This window comes from Pan troglodytes, chromosome 15 (assembly GCF_028858775.2).
Source record: "Pan troglodytes isolate AG18354 chromosome 15, NHGRI_mPanTro3-v2.0_pri, whole genome shotgun sequence".
In the NCBI taxonomy this organism is placed as follows: Eukaryota; Metazoa; Chordata; class Mammalia; order Primates; family Hominidae; genus Pan; species Pan troglodytes.
Genome location: NC_072413.2, coordinates 103,729,807 through 103,755,530, shown reverse-complemented (window position 1 = coordinate 103,755,530; position 25,724 = coordinate 103,729,807). Strand labels below are relative to the sequence as shown.

The 25,724-nt window shown below is 58.6% G+C and overlaps 1 gene segment (V, D, J or C); it reads left to right on the top strand.

The window, feature by feature from the left end:
• The first annotated feature begins 10,452 nt into the window (after positions 1–10,452).
• On the top strand, positions 10,453–18,784 carry LOC112205353 (immunoglobulin heavy constant alpha 1-like). The segment is given in 6 exon segments: positions 10,453–10,732; positions 14,096–14,401; positions 14,616–14,975; positions 15,197–15,529; positions 18,161–18,378; positions 18,659–18,784. Coding segments are annotated over 2 exon segments (258 nt in total).
• The last annotated feature ends 6,940 nt before the right edge of the window (positions 18,785–25,724 follow it).

Genomic DNA, 25,724 nt, shown 5'->3' with positions numbered 1-25,724 from the left:
TCCCACAGCTCCACTAGGCAGTGCCCTGGTGGGGACATTATATGGGGGTTCAACCCCACATTCTCTTTGGCACTGCTCCAGTAGAGCTTCTCTGTGAGGGCTCCATGCTGGCAGGAGGCTTCTGTCTGGGCACCTAGGCTTTCTCATACATTTCTGAAATCTAGAGGGAAGATGCCAAGCCTCCTTCACTCATGTTCTGGGGGCCTACAGGCTTAACACCAGATGGAAGTCATCAAACCAAGCTTCCTTCACTCTTGCATTCTGGGAGCCTACAGGCTTAACACCAGATGGAAGTCGCCAAGGCTTATAGTGGCTTGCGCTCTCCAAAGAAGCAGTCTAAGCTATACTTGGGGCCCTTTGAGCCAAGGCTGGAGCCAGAGGAACCAGGATATGGAGAGCAGTGTCCCAAGGCTGCACAGGCAGCAGTGGCCATGGGCATGGCCCACAGAACCATCCTTTCCCTCTTGGCCTCTGGGCCTGTGATGGGAAAGACCACCTCAGAGATTTCCAAAATGCCTTCAAGGCCTTCTTCCCTTTGTTCTGGATATGAGCACTTAGCTCCCTTTTAGTTATGCTAATCTCTCCAGCAAGTGGCTGCTCCATAGCCTACTTATATTTGTCTCCTGAAAATACCTTTTCTTTTCTACCATATGGACAGGCTGTGAATTCTCCAAATTTTTTATGCTCTGCTTCCCTTTGTTGATGAAAAAAGCCAAACTCTATAAAACACTTGACGAGATTGATTCTGAGCCAAATATGAGAGCCATGAACTGTGACACAGCCTCAAAATATCCTGAGAACACCTGTGCAAGGTGGTTGGGTTGCGGCCTGGTTTTATGTTTTAGGGAGACATGAGACATCAATCAATACATGTAAAGTATACATTAGTTTGGTTTGGAAAAGCAGGACAATTCAAAGTGGGGAATTCCAAATCATAGGTGGATTTGAAGATTTTCTGATTGGCGATTGGCTGAAAAAGTTAAATTATCTAAAAAGTTGAAGTCAGCAAAAAGCAATGCTTAAGATAAGGGGGTTGTGGAAGCCAAGGTTCTTGTTATGTAGATGAAGCCTCCACGTTCCAGAGAGAAGAGATGGTCAATGTCTCTTATCAGAACCTAAAAGGTGCCAGACTCTTGGATAAATCTCTCCTGAATCAGGAAGAGACCTGGAAAGGGAAAAAGATGCTCAACAGAATATACATTTCCTCCACAAGAGAGGGCTTTGCAGGGCCCTTCCAAAATGTGTCAGAGAAATATATTCTGGCATAAAATACTTTAATTTCCTTCCATGCCTGCCACCTGTCATGTGATGCTATACCAGAGTCAGGTTGGGATTTGATATCTTATTGCTACAGAGTCTGCTTTGTCAGTCTTAAGCTCCCTGTTTTAATGTTAACACTGGTCAGCTGAGCCTAAGCTCCAACAGGGAGAGGGTATAGTGAGGGAGTCCAAACCACCCTCCCCTTCCTGTCATGGCCTGAACTGGTTTTCCAGGTTTCTTTGGAATCCCCTTGGATTAGCATTTTATTTTCTCGTTTGCACCTTTTAAACATCAGTTCCAACTTTAAGTCATTCCTTTGCTCCCATATCTTACCATAGACTGTTAGAAGCAACCAGGTCACACCTTAGAAACGTCTGCTTAGAAATGTTTTCCACAGATGCCCTAAGTCATCACTCTTAAGGTCAAACTTCCACAGATCCCTAGGGCATGAACACAAGGCAGCCAAGTTGTTTCTTAGGATTTAACAAGCGTGACCTTTACTCCAGTTCCCAATAAGTTCCTCATTTCCATCTGAGATTTCATCAGCCTGGCTTTCACAGTCCATATGTCTATCAGCATTTTGGTGACAACCATTTAATCAGTCTCTAAGAAATTCCAAACTTTCCCTCATCTTCCTGTCTTCTTCTGAGTCCTCCAAATTCTTCTAACCTCTCTGCCTGTTACCTAATTCCAAAGCTGCTTCCACATTTTCAGGTATCTTTATAGCAATGTTCCACTCCTCAATACCAATGTTCTGTGTTAGTTTGTGTTACTAGAAAAAAAAAAAATACATGAGGCTAGTAATTTATAAAGAAAAGGTGTTTAGGCCGGGCACTGTGGCTCATACCTGTCATCCTAGCATTTTGGGAGGCAGAGGCAGGAGGATCACTTGAGCTCAGAAGTTGGAGACCAGCCTGGGCAACATAGTGAGAACTTGTCTTGAAAAGACAAGAAGAAGGGAAGGGCGGGGGAGAGCAGAAGGGAAGCGCAGGGAAAGCAGAAGAGAAGGAAGGAAGGGAGGTTTAATTAGCTCATATTTCTGCAGGCCATTCCGGAAACATGGCCCTGGCATCTGCTTCTGGTGAGGCCTCAGGGAGATTGCAATCATGGCAGAAGGCGAAGGGGGAGCAGGCATGTCACATGGCAAGAGGGAGCAAGAGAAAAGAAGTGGCACATCCCAGACTTTTAAACAACCAGCTGTCACAGGGACTAACTGAGGGAGAACTCACTCATCACCTGGGGGATGGTGCTAAACCATTCATGAGGGGTCCAGCCCCATGATCTAATCACCTCCCACCAGGCCCACCTCCAACACTGGGGCCTGAGAGAGAAGAGAAACTCCCCCAGCACTCGGTGTGTGTCAGTAGTGAAGGAGCCTCACCTGAGCCCCCGCTGTTGCTCAATCGACTTCCCAAGAATAGAGAAAAAAGGGAACTTCCAGGATGGCCCGGGCCTCCAGGGGTTCCCACCCCATTTTTAGCTGAAAGCACTGAGGCAGAGCTCCCCCTACCCAGGCTCCACTGCCTGGCACAGAAATAACAACCATGGTTACTGATTATCTGGGAGCTGTCCAGGAACCCGACAGGGAGCCAGACGGGCCACACCAGCCACAGGCACCAAATGGACAACCCGGCGCTTCAGGTATCCCAGCCCACCGGGAGCCCCAATCGAGGGGCCAGCCCAGGCAGCAGTGAGGGAGAGGCTGCCTGGGCCCCTGACAGCGAGGGGACTCCTGGGCCACCCTCACAGCATCAACCAAGCTTCTTGGTCACTGCATGGACTCCAGACGTCCCTTCCCTGCATGGGGACACAGGAAAGCTAGAAACAGCCTAACGCTGACCTGGAGAAGGCAGGGGGCTGGGAATCTTGGCTGGGCCCAAGATCAAGAAGGTCAGAGACCCCACGCTGGGCAGGGCTAGGCTGGGTGCAGACTGCCTGTCACCCCTAGGACAGGGACAGCCAACCCAGAGCTGGGAGGGAGGGTGGGGAGGCGGCAGCAGGGAGCTGTCCTGAGCTCCACTGCACAACTGGCTGATCTTGGCAAGTCTGAGCTGGGTGGACTAGACTGAGACGGGCCTAACACACTGAGCTGAGGCGAGCTGGGTGGGCTGAGAGGGCTACCCTGTCCCTTAGAGGACAGGTGGCCAAGCTGGGCTGTCCTGAGCCAGGGCAATCGGGGCTGGCCCGGGCAAGGCGGGTTTAGCTGAGTTGAATGAGTGGACTGGGTAGAGGGAAATGAGCCAGGCTCAGCTGAGCTAGGCTTGAGCTGGGTTATCCTAAGCCCTAAGGTGGACTGAGCTGGGCTGAGCTGGACTTATCTGGGGGGCAGGGCTAAGTCAGGCTGAGCTGAGGTGGCCTGCCCTGGGTGGTCCAGGACTGAGTTAAGCTGAATTAGGCTGACCTGGACTTGACTGGACTTGGTTGAAATAAGCTGGGCCGACACAGGAGTAGGGACAAGCTACAGTTCTCTACTTAGGATAAAATGGGTGCTCATGGACTATCCGGGCTGAACAAGACCAAGCTGGGGTATTACCTGCTGAGCTTACCTGACCCGGCCTGAGTTCAGCAGGGCTGCGCTGAGCTGGACAGACCTGAGCCAAGCTTAGCTGGTTGGGCTGAGTAAACTGGGCTGAGCTAAATGGGATTGAGCTGAGGAGGGCTAGGCTGGGTGAGAGACCTGATGACGGACAGGGTTAAAAGCTGGAGTGAGCAGGGCTTAAATTATTGAACTAAATTGGGCTGGGGTGATCTGAATTTAGCTGGGATGAGCTGGGCTGGGCTGAACTGTGCCAAAGTGAACTGGGCTAAACTAGGCTCGCCTGAGTGGACTCAGCTGGGTTGGTCTCAACTGGGTTCAGCTGAGCTGGGCTGGGCTAGACTAAACTGGGTTCAGCTGAACTGGGTTGGGCTAGACTAAACTGGGTTCAGCTGGGCTGGGCTGGACTACACTGGGTTCAGCTGGGCTGGGCTGAGCTGGACTAAACTGGATTCAGCTGAACTGGGCTGGGCTGGACTATACGGGATTCAGCTGGGCTGGGCTGGACTACACTGGATTCAGCTGGTCTGGGCTGGGCTAGACTAAACTGGGTTGAGCTGAACTGGGCTGGGCTGGACTAACCCAATCCTCCCTGTCACCCTGTCAGCAGCACCCCACAGCCAAACACAGGATGGATGCGTGGGTTCCGTCCCCCACTCACCCACACCGGAACCCCAGAGCAGGCTACATGCCCCTCACAGACCTCAAACCCACATGTGCATCTGACACCCCAGATCCAAATGCTCCCTCCGGTCATGCACACCAAGGACACAGCACCCACCAAATCCACACGGAAACACCGGCACCGGGCACCCCATGAGCACAAAGCCCCTCCAAGTCTGAAGACACAGTCCCTGCACACCGTCACAGCCATACATTCAGCTTCACTCTCACGTCCCAGCCCACCTGCACCCAGCTCTGGGCCTGGAGCAGCAGAAAGAGGTGTGAGGGCCCGAGGCCGGACCTGTACCTGCTGATGACCCGGGACCAGCAGGCAGCTCACGGTGTTGGGGAAGGGAGTGGAGGGGACCCAGGGCAGGAGACAGAGGGACCAGGCTGGTGGGCAGGGCCGGGCCGGGGTAGGGCCAGGAGGCAGCTCTGGACACCCACAGGCCTGGGCTCATAGTCCACACCAGGACAGCCCCTCAGAGCACCCATGCAGTGAGTCCCAGGTCTTGGGAGCCAGGCCGCGGAGCTCACGCATCCTTCCGAGGGCCCTGAGTGAGGCGGCCACTCCTGTGCCGAGGGGTTGGGTCCTTCTCTGGGGAGGGGGTGGGGTCTAGAGAGGCGGAGTGGAGGTAACCAGAGGTCAGGAGAGAAGCCGTAAGGAACAGAGGGAAAATGGGGCCAGAGTAGGGGCCCAGGGACGAGAGGTCAGGAGTGGTCGGCCTGGCCCTGGGCCGTTGACTGACTCGGGACCTGGGTCCCCACCCTCAGGGCTGGCTGGCGGCTCTGCGCAGTCCCAGAGGGCCCCGGATAGGGTGCTCTGCCACGCCGGACAGCAGCAGGGACTGCCGAGAGCAGCAGGGGGCTCTGTCCCCCACCCCTGCTGCCACTGTGGAGCCGGGAGGGCTGACTGGCCAGGTCCCCCAGAGCTGGACGTGTGCGTGGGGGAGGCCGAGGGTGAGGCGCCGTGGACGTGGACCGGCCTCTGCATCTTCGCCACACTCTTCCTGCTCAGCGTGAGCTACAGCACTGCCATCACGCTCCTCATGGTGGGCACCCACCTCCAGGGGCCTGGCCAGGGCAGGGGGCTGGGCAGAGCCAGCAGAGCGCCCTGACCCACGCCCTCCCCTCAGGTGCAGCGGTTCCTCTCAGCCACGCGGCAGGGGAGGCCCCAGACCTCCCTCGACTACACCAACATCCTCCAGCCCCACGCCTAGGCCGCAGGCCACTCACGCTCCACCAGGCCCAGCTTTTTCTCTGCCAGCGCCTGAGCCACCCTCGGGCTGCGCCCTGCCCTGGTGGGAAAAGGAAAGCAGACAAGAAAAGGGGGCACAAGGTCACTACTGTGGGCTGATGGCCGGTGAATCTGAGCCCAGAGGGGGCCGGCTCAGCCGCAAGGTTAAAGGCGCCGAGAGAACCACCAGTCTCAGCCCCCACCCAAAAACCGTGTCTGTCCCTTCAACAGAGTCATCGAGGAGGGGTGGCTGCTAGCCGTTCTGAGCTCATCCCAGGCCCCCACCCAAAAACTGTGTCTGTCCCTTCAACAGAGTCATCGAGGAGGGGTGGCTGCTAGCCGTTCTGAGCTCATCCCAGGCCCCCACCCAAAAACCGTGTCTGTCCCTTCAACAGAGTCATCGAGGAGGGGTGGCTGCTAGCCGTTCTGAGCTCATCCCAGGCCCCTGGGTCTCCGGGTCACTCCCATTCTGACTGTACAATCACCAAGAGCCAAGGAGGGCCCGGCACCCAGCGCAGGACACAGCTGAGTCTGCGTCCAGCCCAACACCAGCCCACAGCCTCACTCCCCAGCCTCAGTCTGACCCTTCTAGCCCTGAGGTCCAAGTGCCTGGCATCCCCGTCCCCCAAGCCTCACCCAGACCTTCTTTCCCTTCACCCACCCCTCCTGCCATCCATCCCCAGCCCCCATCCCTTCACCCACCCCTCCTGCCATCCATCCCCAGCCCCCATCCCTTCACTCACCCCTCCTGCCATCCATCCCCAGCCGCCATCCCTTCACCCACCCCTCCTGCCATCCATCCCCAGCCCCCATCCCTGCAGCCTGAAGGCACAGGGAAGCCCTCTGAGGCCAGGCCACAGGACGGTTGAGGGCTTCGGGCCCCTGGAGTGGGTAGAGGGGCTCCCACAGCCAGAGCAGGGGTTTCCTGCAGGGACAGCAGCTGCCGACCTCGTCCCTATGACCTCGTCCAGCGTCTGGCTTCAGCAGTCCTATTTCTTTCTCTCTGCGTTTCTTAGTAAAGTTCCTTTTCACAAACCCCACGTCTCTGAAGGGCTCTGTGGGAGGTGTGTGTGGCCCTGGAGTGGCTGGCGGGAGGCAGGACCCCTGAGGACGTGCAGGAGGAGCCAGAGGGGAAGGAAGGGCAGGGGCCATTCTGGGGTCCTGAGAGCCAAAGTGCCCAAGCAGTGGTTCCCATCAATCACCCCTCAGCACCCCAGAGACTCCCCAGCTCCGCCCTGTCATACCTGGTCTGCTGGTCCCCAGCCCAGACTCATGCCTCCTTCTCAGGTAAAGTCAAAGCAACAATCAACATCGACCCCTTTGTGGGCAAAACCAGAAGAAGCCCATGCTGTGGTCAGCACAGGAGGCCCCAAGAATGCAGCTGCACAGTCACCAAGGTGGAGGCTGGTGGGGGCCCCCAGGACCACTGGCCACACACCCTGATCCACCACCCACTGAGCACAGACAAAGCTGACTCCCCAGCCCACAGCCGCCCACCAGCCTGGACCTCCTGAAGAGCTGAGAGGTGACCCAGGAGCAGGCTGGGGCCCCAGAGCCATCGGGGCCACAGGTGGGTTTGACCCACACCGGTCCTCAGGGCAAACGTGCAGCCTCCCTGGCTGGAGAGGCCTGCTTACAAGGGTCTCCACAACATCCTAAAAATGGGAGAGAATGCATGATAGGCATGACAAAGGGCAGGGTTCCCTCATATACAAAGAGCACTCAGGGATCAATAAGAAGAAAGGTGAGCAATAGGTTCTTCATGGAAAGGAAAAACCCAGTGGCCGATAATATAAAGAAACCATTTTAACAGTGAGAAAAGTGAAAGGAAGGAGGAGGGGATAAAGGGGGTGGAGGTGCTTCTTGGCCCTGACTGAGGGCACGTGAATCGCTAAGACCACTTTTTAGGGCCAGTTGGCAAAATGCCCCAATGCAGGAGAGTCCTCTCACAGTGATGGCCCCACAGGGAGAGCCTCGCTCTGTGCCAGGAGAGCCACGTCACATGGAGTCTGGCACAAAGCGGAATGAAGCAAGCCTGCCTCAGTCTGACAGCGGCACCTGGGCCCTCCGCCCTGTCCTCTGCTGCGACCTCGGAGCAGCCGGGCACGGGGGAGAAGGTGAGGAGCGACGGCTCCCTACGGGGTAGAAAACCCCAAAGCGGGCAGCGCTGAGGCCGACTGGGTCCAAACAACACCAGAGGAGGGGGCGTCGCAGGACAGGGCCAAGGCCACAGCCGCTGCCCAGCTCCCCTCACACACTCCCTCATTCACAGACACACACGCAGGCACACACTCGCACATGCAAAAACACACAGGTTCACACACACAGACTCAACCTCTCATACACATTTGCTCTCACACACACCAATCATGCACTCACACACACTGACACGCTCGGGCACGCTCATAACAACACACACACAGTCTCAGGAAGCCAGGCCCTCCATCCACCCCATCACCAGCCCAGGGTGTCGCAAACCCACATCTCCTACAACAGACCGGCCCTCCACAGCAAGGTGCCCCAGACCGGGAGCCCCCCCGGGGGACAGAGCTCAGTGACTTCTTTCTCTGCCCCGCACCCTAGATCATGAGACCCCCATGGCCCCAGAGCAAGGGCAAGGAGTCAGCTCACTGCCCCACTGTGTGGCAGGCGTCCTCACGCACAGAAAATTCCATCGCCTCAAAGGCCTGAGAGGAAGACCAGATGAGCACCCACGTAGAGGAGACAGATGGGGCCCGTGGGGAGGGGCAGAGGCCCGGATTCACACCCAGGCTCGGAACAGCGCCCCTGCCTTCCACATGGCCTGGCCTCCCGGGAGCAAGAGGATGCCGTCTCGGGGCCCCTCCATCCCCCTCTTCATTCCCCTATTAACCCACCCGTGGGTACAACCTTGGTCCCCAAAAGATAGAGCCACATCCTAGCCCCTGGGGCCATTGAGTCCGGCGTTATTTGTCAAAAGGGCCTTTGCAGATCCCATCAAAGTAAGGATTTCGAGGTGAGGGCGCCCTGGATTGTCAAGGATTTCGAGGGGAAGGAACCCTGGATTGTCAAGGATTTCGAGGTGAGGGCGCCCTGGATTGTCAAGGATTTCGAGGTGAGGGCGCCCTGGATTGTCAAGGATTTCGAGGTGAGGGCGCCCTGGATTGTCAAGGATTTCGAGGTGAGGGCGCCCTGGATTGTCAAGGATTTCGAGGTGAGGGCGCCCTGGATTGTCAAGGATTTTGAGGTGAGGGCGCCCTGGATTGTCAAGGATTTCGAGGTGAGGGCGCCCTGGATTGTCAAGGATTTCGAGGTGAGGGCGCCCTGGATTGTCAAGGATTTCAAGGTGAAGGACACCCTGGATTATCGAGGGGGTTAGGTCCAAGGACAAGTGTCCTAGCTGGAGACAGACGAGGAGACACAGGGATGGGGAGAGGCAGAGGCAGACAGGGGTGGTGCTATGGACTGAGGGTCTGTGTCTGCCCGAAAGTCCTGTGTGACAGCTGTCATCCCAGAGTGAGAGCATGCAGAGCTGGGGCTTCAGGGAGGTGGTTAGGGCCTGAGGGGGAACCCTCAAAAATGTGATTCGGTCCCTAATCTCACTAGAGACCCTAAAGAAAAGGGACCCCAGAGAGCAGCCCTGCCCTCTTTCCACCACGTGAGGACACAGTGAAAAGATGGGGGTCTGTGAACCAGGAATCGGCCCTTCCTGGAACTTGACCCTGCTGCCATCCTGACCTTGAACTTCCAGCTTCGAGAACCGTGAGAAATGAATGTTGCTGCTGAACCCACCAGTCTATGGTATTTTTGTTATTGCAGCCAGAAATGACTAAGACGCAGCAGCCACGTCCCCCTGGCAAGGGCCGGGGGCATCCCAAGGTTCATAACAAAAGCTCCAGAGCTTCCCTGAACCGCCAGGTGTGTCTTTCCAGGACCCTGGGGCAGCCCCAGGCTACCTCCCTCCTCCTCTGACCCCACCTGCCCTGATCCGGCCTCACTGTCACTCCCTGGATTTCACCTGACAGCCTCCGCCGGGGTGGCCCAGCCCCATGGCCAGGGCATCTTCCATTCACGCCCACGCTTTCCAGGACTCTGCTGCAGCAGCTCCTCTGTGAAGCACCCCTGGCCTCCCATTGCCGGTGCCACCTGAGCCCCCAGACAGAGCTGGCCTCCCCTGACTCCAGGGCCAGCATCGCTGGCGGGATCTCTCCAACGCAACGGCCAGCTCTCTGGTGACCCACAGTAGGAGTGCCACCTCGGCAGCGTTGGACAGGGTAGAGCAGGCACCTTGGCCACCCTGACCCGCAGGGCTGCAGGCTAGGAGACGGGGTGCCCCCATGCCCCCACCCTGGGCTGCAGTCTGGGGCCCCCAGCGGCCCATGGGGCAGGCCGAGGGAGGCCAGGCTGGAGTGGCTCCAACCCAGCAGCGCAAGACTCACTCTCCCCAGCCTGATGCCCGCCCTGTGGCCCCAAGGCCCCCTCAACGGGAGTCCACTCACAGGTGCCCTTCCCCTGCAGGTGGTCGGGGACCCTCTCTGGCCTTGTGTCTCCCCTTTGCCATCTCTGTCTCAGGGTCTCTGAGCCTCTAACTGTGTCTGTTCCTGTTTCCCTGCATCGTGGCCCCCACCCCGCCCTGTGGAGCCATGTGGAGCCGTGAAGCTCCACGGCCGGTGAGGTCACAGAGCCCTGGCCACACACACCTGGCCCCACCACAGCCAGACCACAGGCCAGACATGACGTGGAGCCGCGCGGCCGTGTCTGCTGGGGCAGGAAGTGGGCGAGTGACCCCGTCTGTAGGCCAGACGTACGGGCATGCAGGCCCTCCCCTCCAGCCCCTCAGCATCCAGCCACATCTGTGGACACAGCCAGCACGGCGGCGCAGGGCTCTGCTAAGGACAGACGGCCATCAAGGCAGGGCCTGGGCCGGGCCAGGGCTCCCTCCCCACAGCAGCCCTCTTGGCAGGCAGCCAGACGCCCGTGAGGGTGGACCTGCCATGAGGGCCTGCACGCCAGAGGCCGCCCACTCAGCACTGCGGGCCCTCCAGCAGCCTGACCAGGTGGGTCTTGGAGGTCTCCAGGCCTCCGTCTCCTCCTCTGCACATTGAGGAGTCCAGCCAGGCTGGTCCTGGCCCCTTCTGGAAGCAAAAGGTGGAGAACAGGCACCAAGACAAGAGGGAAGGACAAAAGAGGTCACCACAGGGACTCCGGAACCACAGGGCAGGGCTTCCTAACCAGGCAGGAAGGATCTGGGCACTGGGGGCTAAGCCAGGCTGGCCAGGCCTAAGCTGGGATGACCCGGCCCTTCCTGGGATACAAGGTAAACAGCTTTCATGGCTGAGCTGAGGCCTAGGCTGAGCCGAGCCAGAGGGCAGAGGAGAAGATGACCTGGAGCCAACTGATACACGTCCATGTGGGCTGCCCTGAGCTGCCCTGGCCTGGGCTGGGCTGAGCTAGGCTACGCTGGACTGGGCTGAGCTGAACTGGGCTGAGCTGGGCTGAGCTGGGCTGGGCTAGGCTGGGCTGAGCTGAGCTGGGGCTGGGGCTGAGGTGGACTGGGCTGGGCTGGGCTGGGCTGGGCTGGGCTGAGCTGAGCTGAGCTGAGCTCTTCTGAGCTGGGCTGAGCTGAGCTGAGCTGTGCTGAGCTGTGCTGAGCTGAGCTGAGCTGAGCTGAGCTGAGCTGTGCTGGGCTGGGCTGGGCTGAGCTGAGCTGTGCTGAGCTGGGCTGGGCTGGGCTAGACTGGGCTGGACTGGACTGGACTGGGCTGGGCTAGACTGGGCTGGACTGGACTGAACTGGGCTGGGCTGGGCTGGGCTGGGCTGAGCTGGACTGGGCTGGGCTGAGCTAGACTTGGCTGAGCTGGCCTGAGCTGGGCTGGGCTGGGCTAGGCTAGATTGGGCTGGGCTGGACTGGGCTGGACTGGGCTGGGCTGGGCTGAGCTGGGCTGAGCTGGGCTGAGCTGGGCTGGGCTAGGCTAGATTGGGCTGGGCTGGACTGGGCTGGGCTGGGCTGGGCTGGGCTGGGCTGGGCTGGGCTGAGCTGGGCTGAGCTGGACTGGGCTTAGCTGGACTGGGCTGAGCTGGGCTGAGCTGGGCTGAGCTGGACTGGGCTGGACTGAGCTAGACTTGGCTGAGCTGGGCTGGGCTGGGCTGGGCTGGGCTGGGCTGGGCTGAGCTGGGCTGAGCTGAACTGGGCTGGGCTGAGCTAGACTTGGCTGAGCTGGCCTGGGCTGGGCTGAGCTGGGCTGGACTGGGCTGAGCTGGACTGGGCTGGGCTGAGCTTAGCCGGGCTGAGCTGAGCTGTGCTGAGCTGGGCTGGGCTGAGCTGAGCTGAGCTGTGCTGGGCTGTGCTGAGCTGGGCTGGGCTGAGCTGAGCTGTGCTGAGCTGGGCTGGGCTGAGCTGAGCTGGGCTGAGCTGAGCTGAGCTGGGCTGAGCTGGGCTGAGCTGAGCTGAGCTGAGCTGGGCTGAGCTGAGCTGTGCTGAGCTGGACTGGGCTGAGCTGGGCTGGACTGAGCTGAGCTGGGCTGGGCTGGGCTTGGACGAGCTGGGCTGGACTGAGCTGGGCTGGGCTGGGCTGGGCTGAGCTGGGCTGGGCTGGGCTGAGCTGGGCTGAGCTGGACTGGGCTGGGCTGGGCTGAGCTGGGCTGGGCTGGGCTGGGCTGGGCTGAGCTGGGCTGAGCTGGGCTGAGCTGGACTGGGCTGGGCTGGGCTGAGCTGGGCTGGACTGAGCTGAGCTGGGCTGGTCTGGGCTTGGACGAGCTGGGCTGGGCTGAGCTGGGCTGGGCTGGGCTGGGCTGGGCTGGGCTGAGCTGGGCTGGGCTGAGCTGGGCTGGGCTGGGCTGGGCTGGGCTGGGCTGGGCTGAGCTGGGCTGGGCTGAGCTGGGCTGAGTTGGGCTGAGCTGGACTGGGCTGGGCTGGGCTGGGCTGAGCTGGGCTGGGCTGGGCTGGACTGGGATGAGCTGGGCTGGCCTGGATTGAGCTGAGCTGGGCTGGGCTGAGCTGAGCTGGGCTGGGCTGGGCTGAGCTGAGCTGAGCTGGGTTGGGTTGACATGGAGTGAGCTGTGTAGAGCTGGGCTAGGCTAAGCTAGGCTAGGCTGAGCTGAGCTTGGTTGTGCTGAGCTGAACTGGGCTGTGTTGGGCTGACCTGGGCTGAGCTGGGCTGGGCTGGGCTGGTCTGAGCTGGGCTGGGCTGAGCTGAGCTGGACTGGGCCGGGCTGAGCTGAGCTGGGCTGAGCTGGGCTGGGCTGGGCTGAGCTGAACTGAGCTGGCCTGGGCTGGGTTGACCTGGGCTGAGCTGAACTGAGCTGGCCTGGGCTGGGTTGACCTGGGCTGAGCTGAACTGAGCTGGCCTGGGCTGGGTTGACCTGGGCTGAGCTGGACTAAGCTGGGCTGACCTGGGCTGGGCTGACCTGGGCTGGGCTGAGCTGGGCTGAGCTGGGCTGGGCTGGACTGGGCTGGACTGACCTGGACTGAGCTGGACTGGCCTGGGCTGGGCTGGGCTGGGCTGGACTGAGCTGGACTGAGCTGGACTGGCCTGGGCTGGGCTGAGCTGGGCTGAGCTGGGCTGGGCTGGGCTGGACTGAGCTGGACTGAGCTGGACTGGCCTGGGCTGGGCTGGGCGGGATGAGCTGAGGTGGCTGCTAATGTGGGAAGGAGGCCGTGGGTTGAGTGTGACTCCACCTGCAGAGCCCTGAGCCCAGCTGTGTTCTTAGGGGTTCTGAGGGCCACGCAGCTCTGTTGCACCATGATTCTGTCTTCTCTCTTGCCCACTGCCTGAAGGAAATTTGGAGTGGGCTGGGCCCGGAGCTTCCCTGTGTAGCAGGCCCTGTCCTGGAGGGCCTGGCAGGGACATGGCTTAGCCTGTTCGCCTCTAGTCCCGAGACCTCATAGGCCACAGGGGTCCACTGTGGCTTGTTTGGGCCTGGGGTGGGGCTCATGGAGCGGTGGGTGTTGGACTGAGACTCTGACCAGGGACAGGGGGATGGGGTCACAGCCAAGCCGCTCCACCCCTACCCCATGCACACAGCACTCAGAGCCCAGGCCCCCTCCTCAGAGCCCCCACCAAAATCCTCTCTAGGGGCAGGGGAAAGAGCAAGACATGTCCCTCACCCAGAGCAGGAGCTGGGGTCAGGGAGCTCAGGGGACTCAGCCACTCCATGGCAGAGCCCTGTTTAATATAACTTGTGTCTGGGATGGCCTGGGTCAGAGGCCCTATCTAAGGAGCATGTTCAGAAACCGTGTCGCTGGGATGAGACAGCTGGGTCCAACCGCAGGCCCATGGTGCAGGAGCTGTGTGACCTTGGGGCTGTCACCAGGCCTCTCTGTACTGGGTTCCTCCAGTATAGAGGAGAGGCAGGCACAGCCTGTCCTCCTGGGGACATGGCATGAGGGCCACGTCCTCACAGCGCATTCTGTGTTCCAGCATCCCCGACCAGCCCCAAGGTCTTCCCGCTGAGCCTCGACAGCAACCCCCAAGATGGGAACGTGGTCGTCGCCTGCCTGGTCCAGGGCTTCTTCCCCCAGGAGCCACTCAGTGTGACCTGGAGCGAAAGCGGACAGGGCGTGACCGCCACAAACTTCCCGCCCAGCCAGGATGCCTCCGGGGACCTGTACACCACGAGCAGCCAGCTGACCCTGCCGGCCACACAGTGCCTAGCCGGCAAGTCCGTGACATGCCACGTGAAGCACTACACGAATCCCAGCCAGGATGTGACTGTGCCCTGCCGAGGTCAGAGGGCAGGCTGGGGAGTGGGGCGGGGCCACCCCGTCCTGCCCTGACACTGCGCCTGCACCCGTGTTCCCCACAGGGAGCCGCCCCTTCACTCACACCAGAGTGGACTGCGGGCCGAGCCCCAGGAGGTGGTGGTGGACAGGCCAGGAGGGGCAAGGCGGGGGCATGGGGAAGGGCGTTCTGACCAGCTCAGGCCATCTCTCCACTCCAGGTCCCTCAACTCCATGTCCCCCAACTCCCTCAACTCCACCTACCCCATCTCCCTCCTGCTGCCACCCCCGACTGTTGCTGCACCGACCGGCCCTTGAGGACCTGCTCTTAGGTTCAGAAGCGAACCTCACGTGCACACTGACCGGCCTGAGAGATGCCTCAGGTGCCACCTTCACCTGGTCGCCCTCAAGTGGGAAGAGCGCTGTTCAAGGACCACCTGAGCGTGACCTCTGTGGCTGCTACAGCGTGTCCAGTGTCCTGCCCGGCTGTGCCGAGCCATGGAACCATGGGGAGACCTTCACCTGCACTGCTGCCTACCCCGAGTCCAAGACCCCGCTAACCGCCAACATCACAAAATCCGGTGGGTCCAGACCCTGCTCGGGGCTCTGCTCAGTGTCCTGGTTTGCAAAGCATATTCCCAGCCTGCCTCCTCCCTCCCAATCCTGGGCTCCAGTGCTCATGCCAAGTACAGAGGGAAACTGAGGCAGGCTGAGGGCCAGGACACAGCCCGGGGTGCCCACCAGAGCAGAGGGGCTCTCTCATCCCCTGCCCAGCCCCCTGACCTGGCTCTCTACCCTCCAGGAAACACGTTCCGGCCCGAGGTCCACCTGCTGCCGCCGCCGTCGGAGGAGCTGGCCCTGAACGAGCTGGTGACGCTGACGTGCCTGGCACGCGGCTTCAGCCCCAAGGACGTGCTGGTTCGCTGGCTGCAGGGGTCACAGGAGCTGCCCCGCGAGAAGTACCTGACTTGGGCATCCCGGCAGGAGCCCAGCCAGGGCACCACCACCTTCGCTGTGACCAGCATACTGCGCGTGGCAGCTGAGGACTGGAAGAAAGGGGACACCTTCTCCTGCATGGTGGGCCACGAGGCCCTGCCGCTGGCCTTCACACAGAAGACCATCGACCGCCTGGCGGGTAAACCCACCCATGTCAATGTGTCTGTTGTCATGGCAGAGGTGGACGGCACCTGCTACTGAGCCACCCGCCTGTCCCCACCCCTGAATAAACTCCGTGCTCCCCCAAGCAGCCCCACGCTTCCATCCGGCGCCTGTCTGTCCATCCTCAGGGTCTCAGCACTTGGGAAAGGGCTAGGGAAGAATACCCCCTGCCCTGAGCCTCGGGGGGCCCCTGGCACCTCCATGAGCCTTTCCACCCTGGTGTGAGTGTGAGCTGTGAGTGTGAGAGTGTGTGGTGCAGGAGGCCTCGCTGGTGTGAGATCTTAGGTCTGCCGAGGCAGGCACAGCCCAGGGTGGGTTCTGAGAGACGCACATGCCCCGGAGAGTTCTGAGTGAGCAGTGGCACGGCCGTTTGTCCCTGAGAGAGCCGCCTCTGGCTGCAGCTGGGAGGGAATAGGGAGGGTAAAAGGAGCAGGCTAGCCAAGACAGGCGCAGGTAGTGGGAGGAGCGGCGAGGGAGTGAGGGGCTGGACTCCAGGGCCCCACTGGGAGGACAAGCTCCAGGAGGGCCCCACCACCCTAGTGGGTGGGCCTCAGGACGTCCCACTGACGCATGCAGGAAGGGGCACCTCCCCTTAACCACACTGCTCTCTACGGGGCATGTGGGCACACTTGCACACTCACACTCACATATACGCCTGAGCCCTGCAGGAGCGGAACGTTCACAGCCCAGACCCAGTTCCAGAAAAGCCAGGGGAGTCCCCTCCCAAGCCCCCAAGCTCAGCCTGCTCCCCCAGGCCCCTCTGGCTTCCCTGTGTTTCCACTGTGCACAGCTCAGGCACCAACTCCACAGACCCCTCCCAGGCAGCCCCTGCTCCCTGCCTGGCCAAGTCTCCCATCCCTTCCTAAGCCCAACTAGGACACAAAGCATAGACAGGGAGGGGCCGCGTGGGGTGGCATCAGAAGCAGGCCAGTGAGACAGGGCCTGCCCAGGGCCCTCTGCATGCCTCTGGCTTCTGCCTGGGGCTCCCAGGAGTGGAAGAACAGTCCCACAACCACTGTGGGGACACCTGGCACCAGGACACCCACAAGGGGGCAGTGGGGCCCCTGCTCGTGCCTTAGACATCTTCCGGGCCTCCCCAGGGGTCCCCGCCTTCTGGCTGCCTCCCTCTGCTCTCAGGGCCAAGGTGAGGTGGAGGCCACTGTCACCCCTGAGGGTCCAGTCACCAGAGGGTAATTGAGAGCAACAGGTCACTCGGGGAAGCCCTGCCACAGAGAAGCCCTCCAGCCCATGGGACCCAGGACCTGGCCCAGGGGAGGGGCTTTTAAAGAGAGGGGGAAAGAGGGAGAATCAACAGATGAGGGGCTGAACCAGTAGACAGAGATCAGGCAGACACATGGGTAGATCCTAGGACATATAATGAATGGATGGGTGGATGGAGGGTGGGTAGATGAAGGATGGATGGGTGGCAAAATGGATGGGTGGGTAAATGGCTGGATGGAGGATGGACAGATGGATATGTGATGGATGGATGGATGAAGGATGGGTGGATGGAGGATGGATGAGTGGAGGAATGAAGGATGGAAGATGGATGGATGGATGGGTGGATGGACTGATGGATGATGGATGGATGGGTAGGCGGATGGAGGATGGAAGGGTGGATGGAGGATGGAAGATAGATGGAGGGGTGAATGGAGGATGGGTGGATGGAGGGAGGATTGAGGATACTGGGGTGGGTGGGTGGGTAGATCTATGGAGGTTAGGTGTATGGAAGATAATTGGATGGAGAATTGCTTTATGAATGGATGAATGAAGAGATGGAAAATAGCTTTATAGATGGATGGGTGAATGGATGGATGGATAGATGGAAGAAGGATGAATGGATGGAAAATAGCTTTATAGATATATAGGTGGATATTTAAATGATAGCCTTATATTAATAGATGAATGGACGATGAATGGATGGGTGAGTGGGTAGGAGTGTTACTGATGGAGGGGTGGATATACGGATAATAGCTTTATAGATGGATGGATGGATAGATGGACGGAAGGATAGAAAGACAGGTGAATGACTGGATGTATCAGCATATGACAAGCAGGTACAGCTGTACATGGGAGGTCTATGCCCTGAGACCCTGAGGAAAATGAGGATGCCTGTGCTGGTGGCCCTCACCTGGCCCTCCCTTGTAACCCCTCAGCCACATTCCCTGGGAAGGCAACAGAGGCCTCTGGTCTTGCCCATTCAACCTTTGGCACACTGAGTGTCAGACCCAGGTCTCTGTCTTGGACCCAGATCTCCTTGAGGGTGGGTGTGTCTGGTCCTCTCTGGCCCCGGGACCCAGTCACCGAATACGTGGCTGGGACTGAGACGGGGTGGGGTGGGAGGGGCGGGAGGGTACCTTGGGCTCAAGCTTCCCTTGGAGAAGCAGATGGTGTCCACTTTCTGCCCTGCCAAGTCTCTCCGTGAAGTGCCCTAAGAATGTCAAAGACAGAAGGTCCCAGCCCCTCACCTGGGACCCTGCCTCCTCATCCTCCCTGGGGGAGTCTCAGGCCTCAGATGGGGACCCAGACCCCACTGTCCCCAGACCCCAAGGAAGCATAGCCGCTGTTCACACGAGTCTGGGCCTGGCAGGCTCTTGCTCTGTTGCAGATTGGCAGATACTGCCTCCCTATGTGGTGCTGGACTTGCCGCAGGAGACCCTGGAGGAGGAGACCCCCGGCGCCAACCTGTGGCCCACCACCATCACCTTCCTCACCCTCTTCCTGCTGAGCCTGTTCTATAGCACAGCACTGACCGTGACCAGCGTCCGGGGCCCATCTGGCAACAGGGAGGGCCCCCAGTACTGAGCGGGAGCCGGCAAGGCACAGGTGGGAGCCCAGGAGGGGGATGAGCCCACAGTAGATGAGGTGGGCTGCAGTGATTGGCTAAGAGGAGAGCACCACCTGCTCCCACTGTGGGGGGACGTGCTCTCCTGGGGGGCCCTTCACAGACACTGAGGACACGGGCCGGCCCAGGGTCAGGGCTGAGCTTCCCTCCAGTGCAGTAACGAGGATTCCGTCCAGGCTCCCATGAGCCAGGCCAGGGCTGGGACAGAGGGCGTTGGCAAGGATGCTGCTCCTTCAGGCTGTGACCCCTCTGTCTTTGCAGGGAGGAAGTGTGGAGGAACCTCTTGGAGAAGCCAGCTATGCTTGCCAGAACTCAGCCCTTTCAGACATCACCGACCCGCCCTTACTCACATGCCTTCCAGGTGCAATAAAGTGGCCCCAAGGAAAATGTTCACAGACTCTGAATGAGGAGACGGGGGTCAGGGAAAGGGTGGTGGCTTTAGACTGGAGAACGCCTGCTTCAAAGTCCCCCTGGGTGTCATGGTGGTCATGGTGGGCATGGACAGAGGGTACCCCTGGTCCCAAAATCAAGAAATGACCTGATCTTGCATGAGGCTGAGGCCCAAGGATGAATGCTGGATTCACCAGAGACCATGGCAAAGAAGCCTGCTCCTAAGAACTACATGGGATCCCTGTTCCTCATAACCTAGACAGCCCTGGTCCTCCTCACTGGGTCCTCATCCTGATCACAGGGCCCTGGTCCTGACCAGTGGGCCCTTTTACCGATCACTGAGCTCTGGTCCTACTACTTGGTCCCTGTTCCTGATCACTTAATTCTAGCCTTGATCACTGAGCCTTAGTCCTGATCACTGAGTCCTACTCCTGTTTTTGGCCCTGGACCTCATCACTCAGCTCTGGTCCTCATCACTCAGCCCTGGTCCTCATCACTCAGCCCCGGTCCTGGTCACTCAGCCCTGGACCTCATCACTCAGCCCTGGACCTCGTCACTCAGCTCTGGTCCTCATCATTCAGCCCTGGTCCTCATCACTCAGCCCCGGTCCTGGTCACTCAGCCCCGGTCCTCGTCACTCAGCCTGGTCCTCATCACTCAGCCCTGGACCTCGTCACTCAGCCCTGGTCCTCGTCACTCAGCCCTGGACCTCGTCACTCAGCCCTGGACCTCATCACTCAGCCCTGGACCTGATCACTCAGCCTGGTCCTCATCACTCAGCCCTGGTCCTCATCACTCAGCCCTGGACGTCATCACTCAGCCCTGGTCCTCATCACTCAGCCCTGGACCTGATCACTCAGCCCTGGTCCTGGTCACCCAGCCCTGGTCCTGATCACTGGGTCCTGGTCCTGATCATTGAGTTCTGGCCCTCATCACTGAGCCCTGGTCCTGATCACTCAGTCCCGGTCTTGATCACTGAGCCCTAGTTATGATCACTGAGCCCTGGTCCTGATCACTGGGTCCTGGTCCTGATCATTGAGCTCTGGCCCTGATCACTGGGTCCTGGTCCTGATCGCTGGGTCCTGTTCTTATCCCTGAATCTTGGTCCTGATCACTGAGCCCTGGCCCTCATCACTGGGTCTTGTTCCTAATCACTGGGCTCTGGTTCTGACCAATGGCCCCTGGTTCTGGTCCCTGAATCCTGGTCCTGATCAATGGGCTCTGCTCTTGACTTCTGAGTCCTGGTGCTGATCATCCAGTCCTGGTCCTGATCACTGGGCCCTGATTCTAATCACTCAGACCTCCTTTTGATCACTGAACCCTACTATTTATCACTGAGCCCTGATCATGATCGTTGGGCCCTATTTCTGGTAACTGAGCTCTGATCCTGACCACTGACCTCTGTTCCTAATCACTGAGCCCTGGACAAGATCACTGGCCCCTGGTCCTGATCACTGGCCCCTGGACCTGATCACTGACCCTTGTTCCCGATTGCTGAGCCCTGGACCTGATCACTGAGCCCTGTTCCTGATCACTAACCCCTGTTCCTGATCACTGAGCCGTGTTCCTGATCACTGAGCCCCGGACCTGATCACTGGGCCCTGTTCCTGATCACTGAGCCCTGGTCCTGATCACTGAGTGCTGGACCTGATCACTGAGCCCTGTTCCTGATCACTAACCCCTGTTCCTGATCACTGAGCCCTGTTCCTGATCACTGAGCCCTGGTCCTGATCACTGAGTGCTGGACCTGATCACTGAGCCCTGTTCCTGATCACTGAGCCCTGGTCCTGATCACTGAGTGCTGGACCTGATCACTGAGCCCTGTTCCTGATCACTGAGCCCTGTTCCTGATCACTAACCCCTGTTCCTGATCACTGAGCCCTGTTCCTGATCACTGAGCCCTGGTCCTGATCACTGAGCCCTGGTCCTGATTACTGAGCCCTGGACCCAGTCACTGGCCCCTGTTCCTGATCACTGGGCCCTGGTCTTGATCACTGGGCCCTGGTCCTGATTACTGAGCCCTGGTCCTGATCACTGGGCCCTGTTCCTGACCACTGAGCCCTGGACCAGACCACGGATCCCTGTTCCTGATCACTGATCCCCGGTTCTTTTCTTATACATATTCATTTTGAAGTCTGATTCCTTTTCTGAGCATGTATCAGTCTGTCTAGACACTGAGTCCTGTCTGATTTCTGAGCCTTGGCCCTCATTAGTAAGTGACCTGCAGTGGTGGAGGGAGGCCTCCAGGGAAGCCGAGACCCTCTCAATGCATGCACTCACTGGTAGATGAAGAAATGACCCCAATGACTTGCTCCATTTTTCCAGGCTCAGAGGGGTGTGTAGGCCCCAGGAGGACTTGGTGGGGAGAGGATCAGCCCAGGCCCTGTGAGCTACACCCAGCCCCAGCCCCTAAGGGGTCGCCAGGTCTCGACTTAGCACTGGGGAGGGGGTACAGTACAGGAGTGGGGACAGGAAGGTGAGGTGAGGCCATGCCATTTGTATTCTCTTGCTTTTCTCTCCCTCCTGAAGCCTCTTGAATAGACCTGCAGAAATACCCAAAATAGCCCTGTGGGGTGGCTGAGTCATTGTGAACACAGCCCAGGTCCGGTGTTCCAGCCAGAGAACTGCTGTTCTGAGAAACATGCCCCAAAACCGAGACCTGGCCAGGTGTGCCTGGGGCCTGAGCGAGGGGCGGCAGCCACAGGGAGGCCCAGCCCCAACCAGCCCAGGGTCAGCTAGGGCTTTCCAGGTCCAGGGTTAGGCAGAGGTCAGCCAGGGTCAACCATGGTCTATCTGAGGGGAGAGACAAGAGACACAGAGACATAGAGAGAGAGAGACAGGGATGGGGAGAGACAAGAGAAGACAGGAAAGGAGAGACAAAGACAGACACAGAGAGAGAGAGATGGGGATGGAGAGAGATAAGAGACAGGGACGGGGAGGGACAGAGGCGAGGCCAGTGAGAGAGACAGAGTTACAAGAGACAGAAAGACAGAGAGATGAGATGAGAGAGATAAGAAGAAACGGAGACAGAGATGGAAGAAAAAGAGAGGAGATGGGAACAGGGAAAAAGAGACATGGACACAGAAATGCAGAGAGAACACAACAGAGGCAGAGAACACACAGGGAGAGAAAGAGGTAGCAAGATGGGCCCAGGAACTCAGGTGCAAGCCCCTCTCACACAGTCACTCTCACAAACACACACCACGACTATTATACAACATTCACACACAAACACACAGAAACATACCCACGCTCACAGCCACACACTAAGTCACTGTCACATCCATACCCACACTCACACCCAAACACACATGGCCCAGGAGCAAATGGGCAGACCTCAGCCTGCAGCTGGGAGCGGCCGAGCAGGTGCTGGGCCAGGGTCGGGGCCTGTCTGTGGGTGGGGGGCACGGCAGCACGGGCCCACCTGCACCTACAAGGCCTGGCCCCCGAGGTCACTGGGCCACCACCCAGCCCTCGCCCTGTTCCCCATCTGTGCTGGACGGGGCAGGCCTCTGAGCCTCCGGGAAACCTGCAGATTCACACAGGACCCCGAACATCGGGCTGGGGTGGGTAACTACATGGGAGAGGCGGGAGCAGGAGGTCCCAGGACCCTGCGCACTGCGACCCCAGCCCTGGGGGCTGAAGCCCAGGACGGCCTTGGGTCTCCCAGGAGGGACTAGACAGCGGGGGATGCTCAGAGAACAGGACAGCCAGCAGGGTGCAGCCCGAGGACAGGGATGGACACTGGGGGGTCAACAGGACAGGGGCAGGGGCTGTGGAGTGGGCAGAGGGCCTGGAGAACCTGCGGGTCAGTGTCTGTGGGAAGGAGGCCAGGAGCAGCCCAGAGTGGCCAGGCTGGCAGGGGTGAGGAGGTGGGGGCAGTGAGGTGAGGGTGACCGAGCCAGTGAGGCCTCTGGCCAGGGAGGGGACCTTGGCTGGGCTCTGACTGAACCCAGGGCTCCTGGAGAAGGGGCCCCAGGCGGGGATGAGGATGTGGGCATCTGACTCCATCAGCAATGGGGCTTCCAACACGCACAGCCTGGGCCTCGGAGACCTGGGCCCTGACCCGCCTCCCCCTGGCACTGGGCCGGGTGCCGTGTGTGGTCCCCAGTCCCCGCAGCACCTCCCCCACACTGGTCACGTTCCAGGGCCCCCCTGAAGCACCTGCTGTGAGGGGATGTGGGGAGGGGACAGGGACTTGGGCCTGAGCTGCCGGGTGGGGTGGGAGTCGGGGACCCAGCCTCAGCGTGTGGCTGGGGACCAGACAGATGGGGATGGAGGAGGATACGCCATGTACCCACTGCCTGCCAAGGGGCTGGACCCACGCCCAGTCTAGGCCATGTCCCCCGAGGCCTGTGAATCTTCACTCTGAGCCACTAAAACATTCAGGAGCTTTGAAAGCAGCCCCCGTCCTTGTCACTATGCGATGACTCTGAGCATCACGCTGTCCCTGCTGGATCCACCCTCCAGCCCCAGCGAGGGAGGCTGGGCCCCGGGCAGCAGGTGGTGAGGGTAGCGGGCACAGCCACCCTACAGCACACACAGGGTCACGGGGACACGTCCACCACAGCCCGTGCACAGGCTCCTCACGGCACTGAGTTCACCCGGGGCACAGGCCGTTTGTCCTCAGGAGTCCCACTGTGCCCCCTGCCCCCAGCCCTGTCCTGCTGAGGCTGCAGCTGGGTCCTGGGGCACAGGGCGGCCCTGAGCACCTTGTCATCTTGGTCCCTGTTGGGTGAGCTGCTGGCTCTCTGTGGAGCTGGCAGAGCCGTGGTTCAGCCTTGGAGGCCGGTCCTGGGGCCCAGCAGCCGTGGGGAGCACTGCCCAGTCCCGTGCCCACAGGGAATCACCTGGGCTGAGGAAGGGCCCACACGCCGACGGGATCGGGGTCAGGCAGCGCACACCTGGCACCGAGATCCCACGTCCCAAAGTGGGGACACGGCCCAGGGGCACTGTTCCGGGAGGGTCTCAAGATGGGGTCTCCTATTTCAATCTTCACTCCTTCTGCACCTGTTAGCTGGGACCTTTCTAGAAGGAGGGGTATCCTCAATCATGGGGTGGTTGTGAGCTGAGCACAGATCATGCAGGAAGGTACATGGCTTCTCCTTCACCAGGAAAACAGTGCAGAGAGACAGAGACACAGAGACAGAGACAGAGTAACAGAGAAAGAGAGACAGAGAGACACAGAGACAGAGACAGAGTAACAGAGATAGACAGAGAGAGACACAGAGACAGAGACAGAGTAACAGAGATAGACAGAGAGAGACACAGAGACAGAGACAGAGTAACAGAGAAAGACAGAGAGGCAGAGAGAGACACACAGAGACAGAGACAGAGTAACAGAGATAGACAGAGAGAGACACAGAGACAGAGACAGAGTAACAGAGAAAGACAGAGAGACAGAGACAGAGAGAGAAAGAGAGACAGAGAAAAAGAGACACAGAGATACAGACAGAGACAGAGAGAGAGAGACAGAGAAATAGAGACACAGAGATACAGACAGAGACAAAGACACAGAGACAGAGACAGAGAAACAGACAGAGACAGAGAGAGAAACAGAGACACCGAAAGAGACACACAGACACAAATAGAGACAGAGATGAGGAGTTACAGAGAGACAGAGAGAGAGACACAGAGACAGAAACAGAGTAACAGAGAAAGACAGAGAGACAGACAGAGAGAGAGACAGAGAAATAGAAACACAGAGATACAGACAGAGACAGAGAGAAAGACACAGAGACAGAGAAACAAAGAGACAGAAACAGAGAGAGAAACAGAGACACAGAAAGAGACATGCAGACACAAATAGAGACAGAGATGAGTTACAGAGAGACAGATAGATAGAGACAGAGATGGAGAGACAGAGACAGAGAGAAAGAAACACAGATACAGAAAGAGACATTGACAGAGACAGAGAGAGAAAAATAGGCAGAGACAGAGAGAGAGAGAGAGAAACAGAGACACAGAGACAGACACACAGACACAGAGACAGAAAAAGACAGAGATAAAGTTACAGAGAGACAGAGACACACAGAGACAGAGAGACAAAGAGAGACAGAGATATAGGCAGAGACAGACAGAGAAAAACAGAGATAGAAACAGAGAGACAGAGATAAAGTTACAGAGAGACAGAGACAAAGACAGAGATAAAGAAAGACAGAGACAGAGTGAGAGAAACAGAGGCAGTAAGAGATAAAGAGAGTTACAGAGACAGAGATACAGAGAGATACAGAGAGACAGAAAGAGAGATAGAGACAGAGATAGAGATGAGAGAGACAGAGATAGAGACAGAGCGATAGAGATAAGAGAAAGACAGATACAGAGAGTGAGAGAGACAGAGAGAGATAGAGACAGAGATAAGAAGAGAGACTGAGATAGAGACAGAGAGACAGAGAAAGAGAGTTAGAAAGGCAGAGAAAGACAGAGACAAAGAGAGACAGAGAGGGGTGAAGAGAAACAGAGACAGACAGCAACAGAAAGACAGAGAGAGATATATAGAGGGGAAGAGACAGAGACAGAGAGACAGAGAAAGACAAAAAGAGACAGAGAAAGAAACAGAGAGAAAGAGAGGTATAAGGAGAGACAGAGAGAGGGAGAGCTACAGAGAGGAAGAGACACAGACAGAGAGACATAGAGAAACACACACAAAATGACACAGAGGCAGAGACAGACAGAGATGAAGAGACAGAGAGACAGAGACAGAGGCAGAGAGACACAGAGACACACACAGGAAGAGACAGATGAGAGAGACAGATATAGACAGAGATACAGAAAGAGACAGAGAGAGACACACACAGGGACACGAACAGACAGACACACAGAGATATAGACAGAGATACAGAGGCAGAGAGACAGAGATATAGACAGAGACATGGAAAGACAGAGATAGAGAGAGACACACACACAAGGACACAAAGAGGCTGAGATATAGACATAGA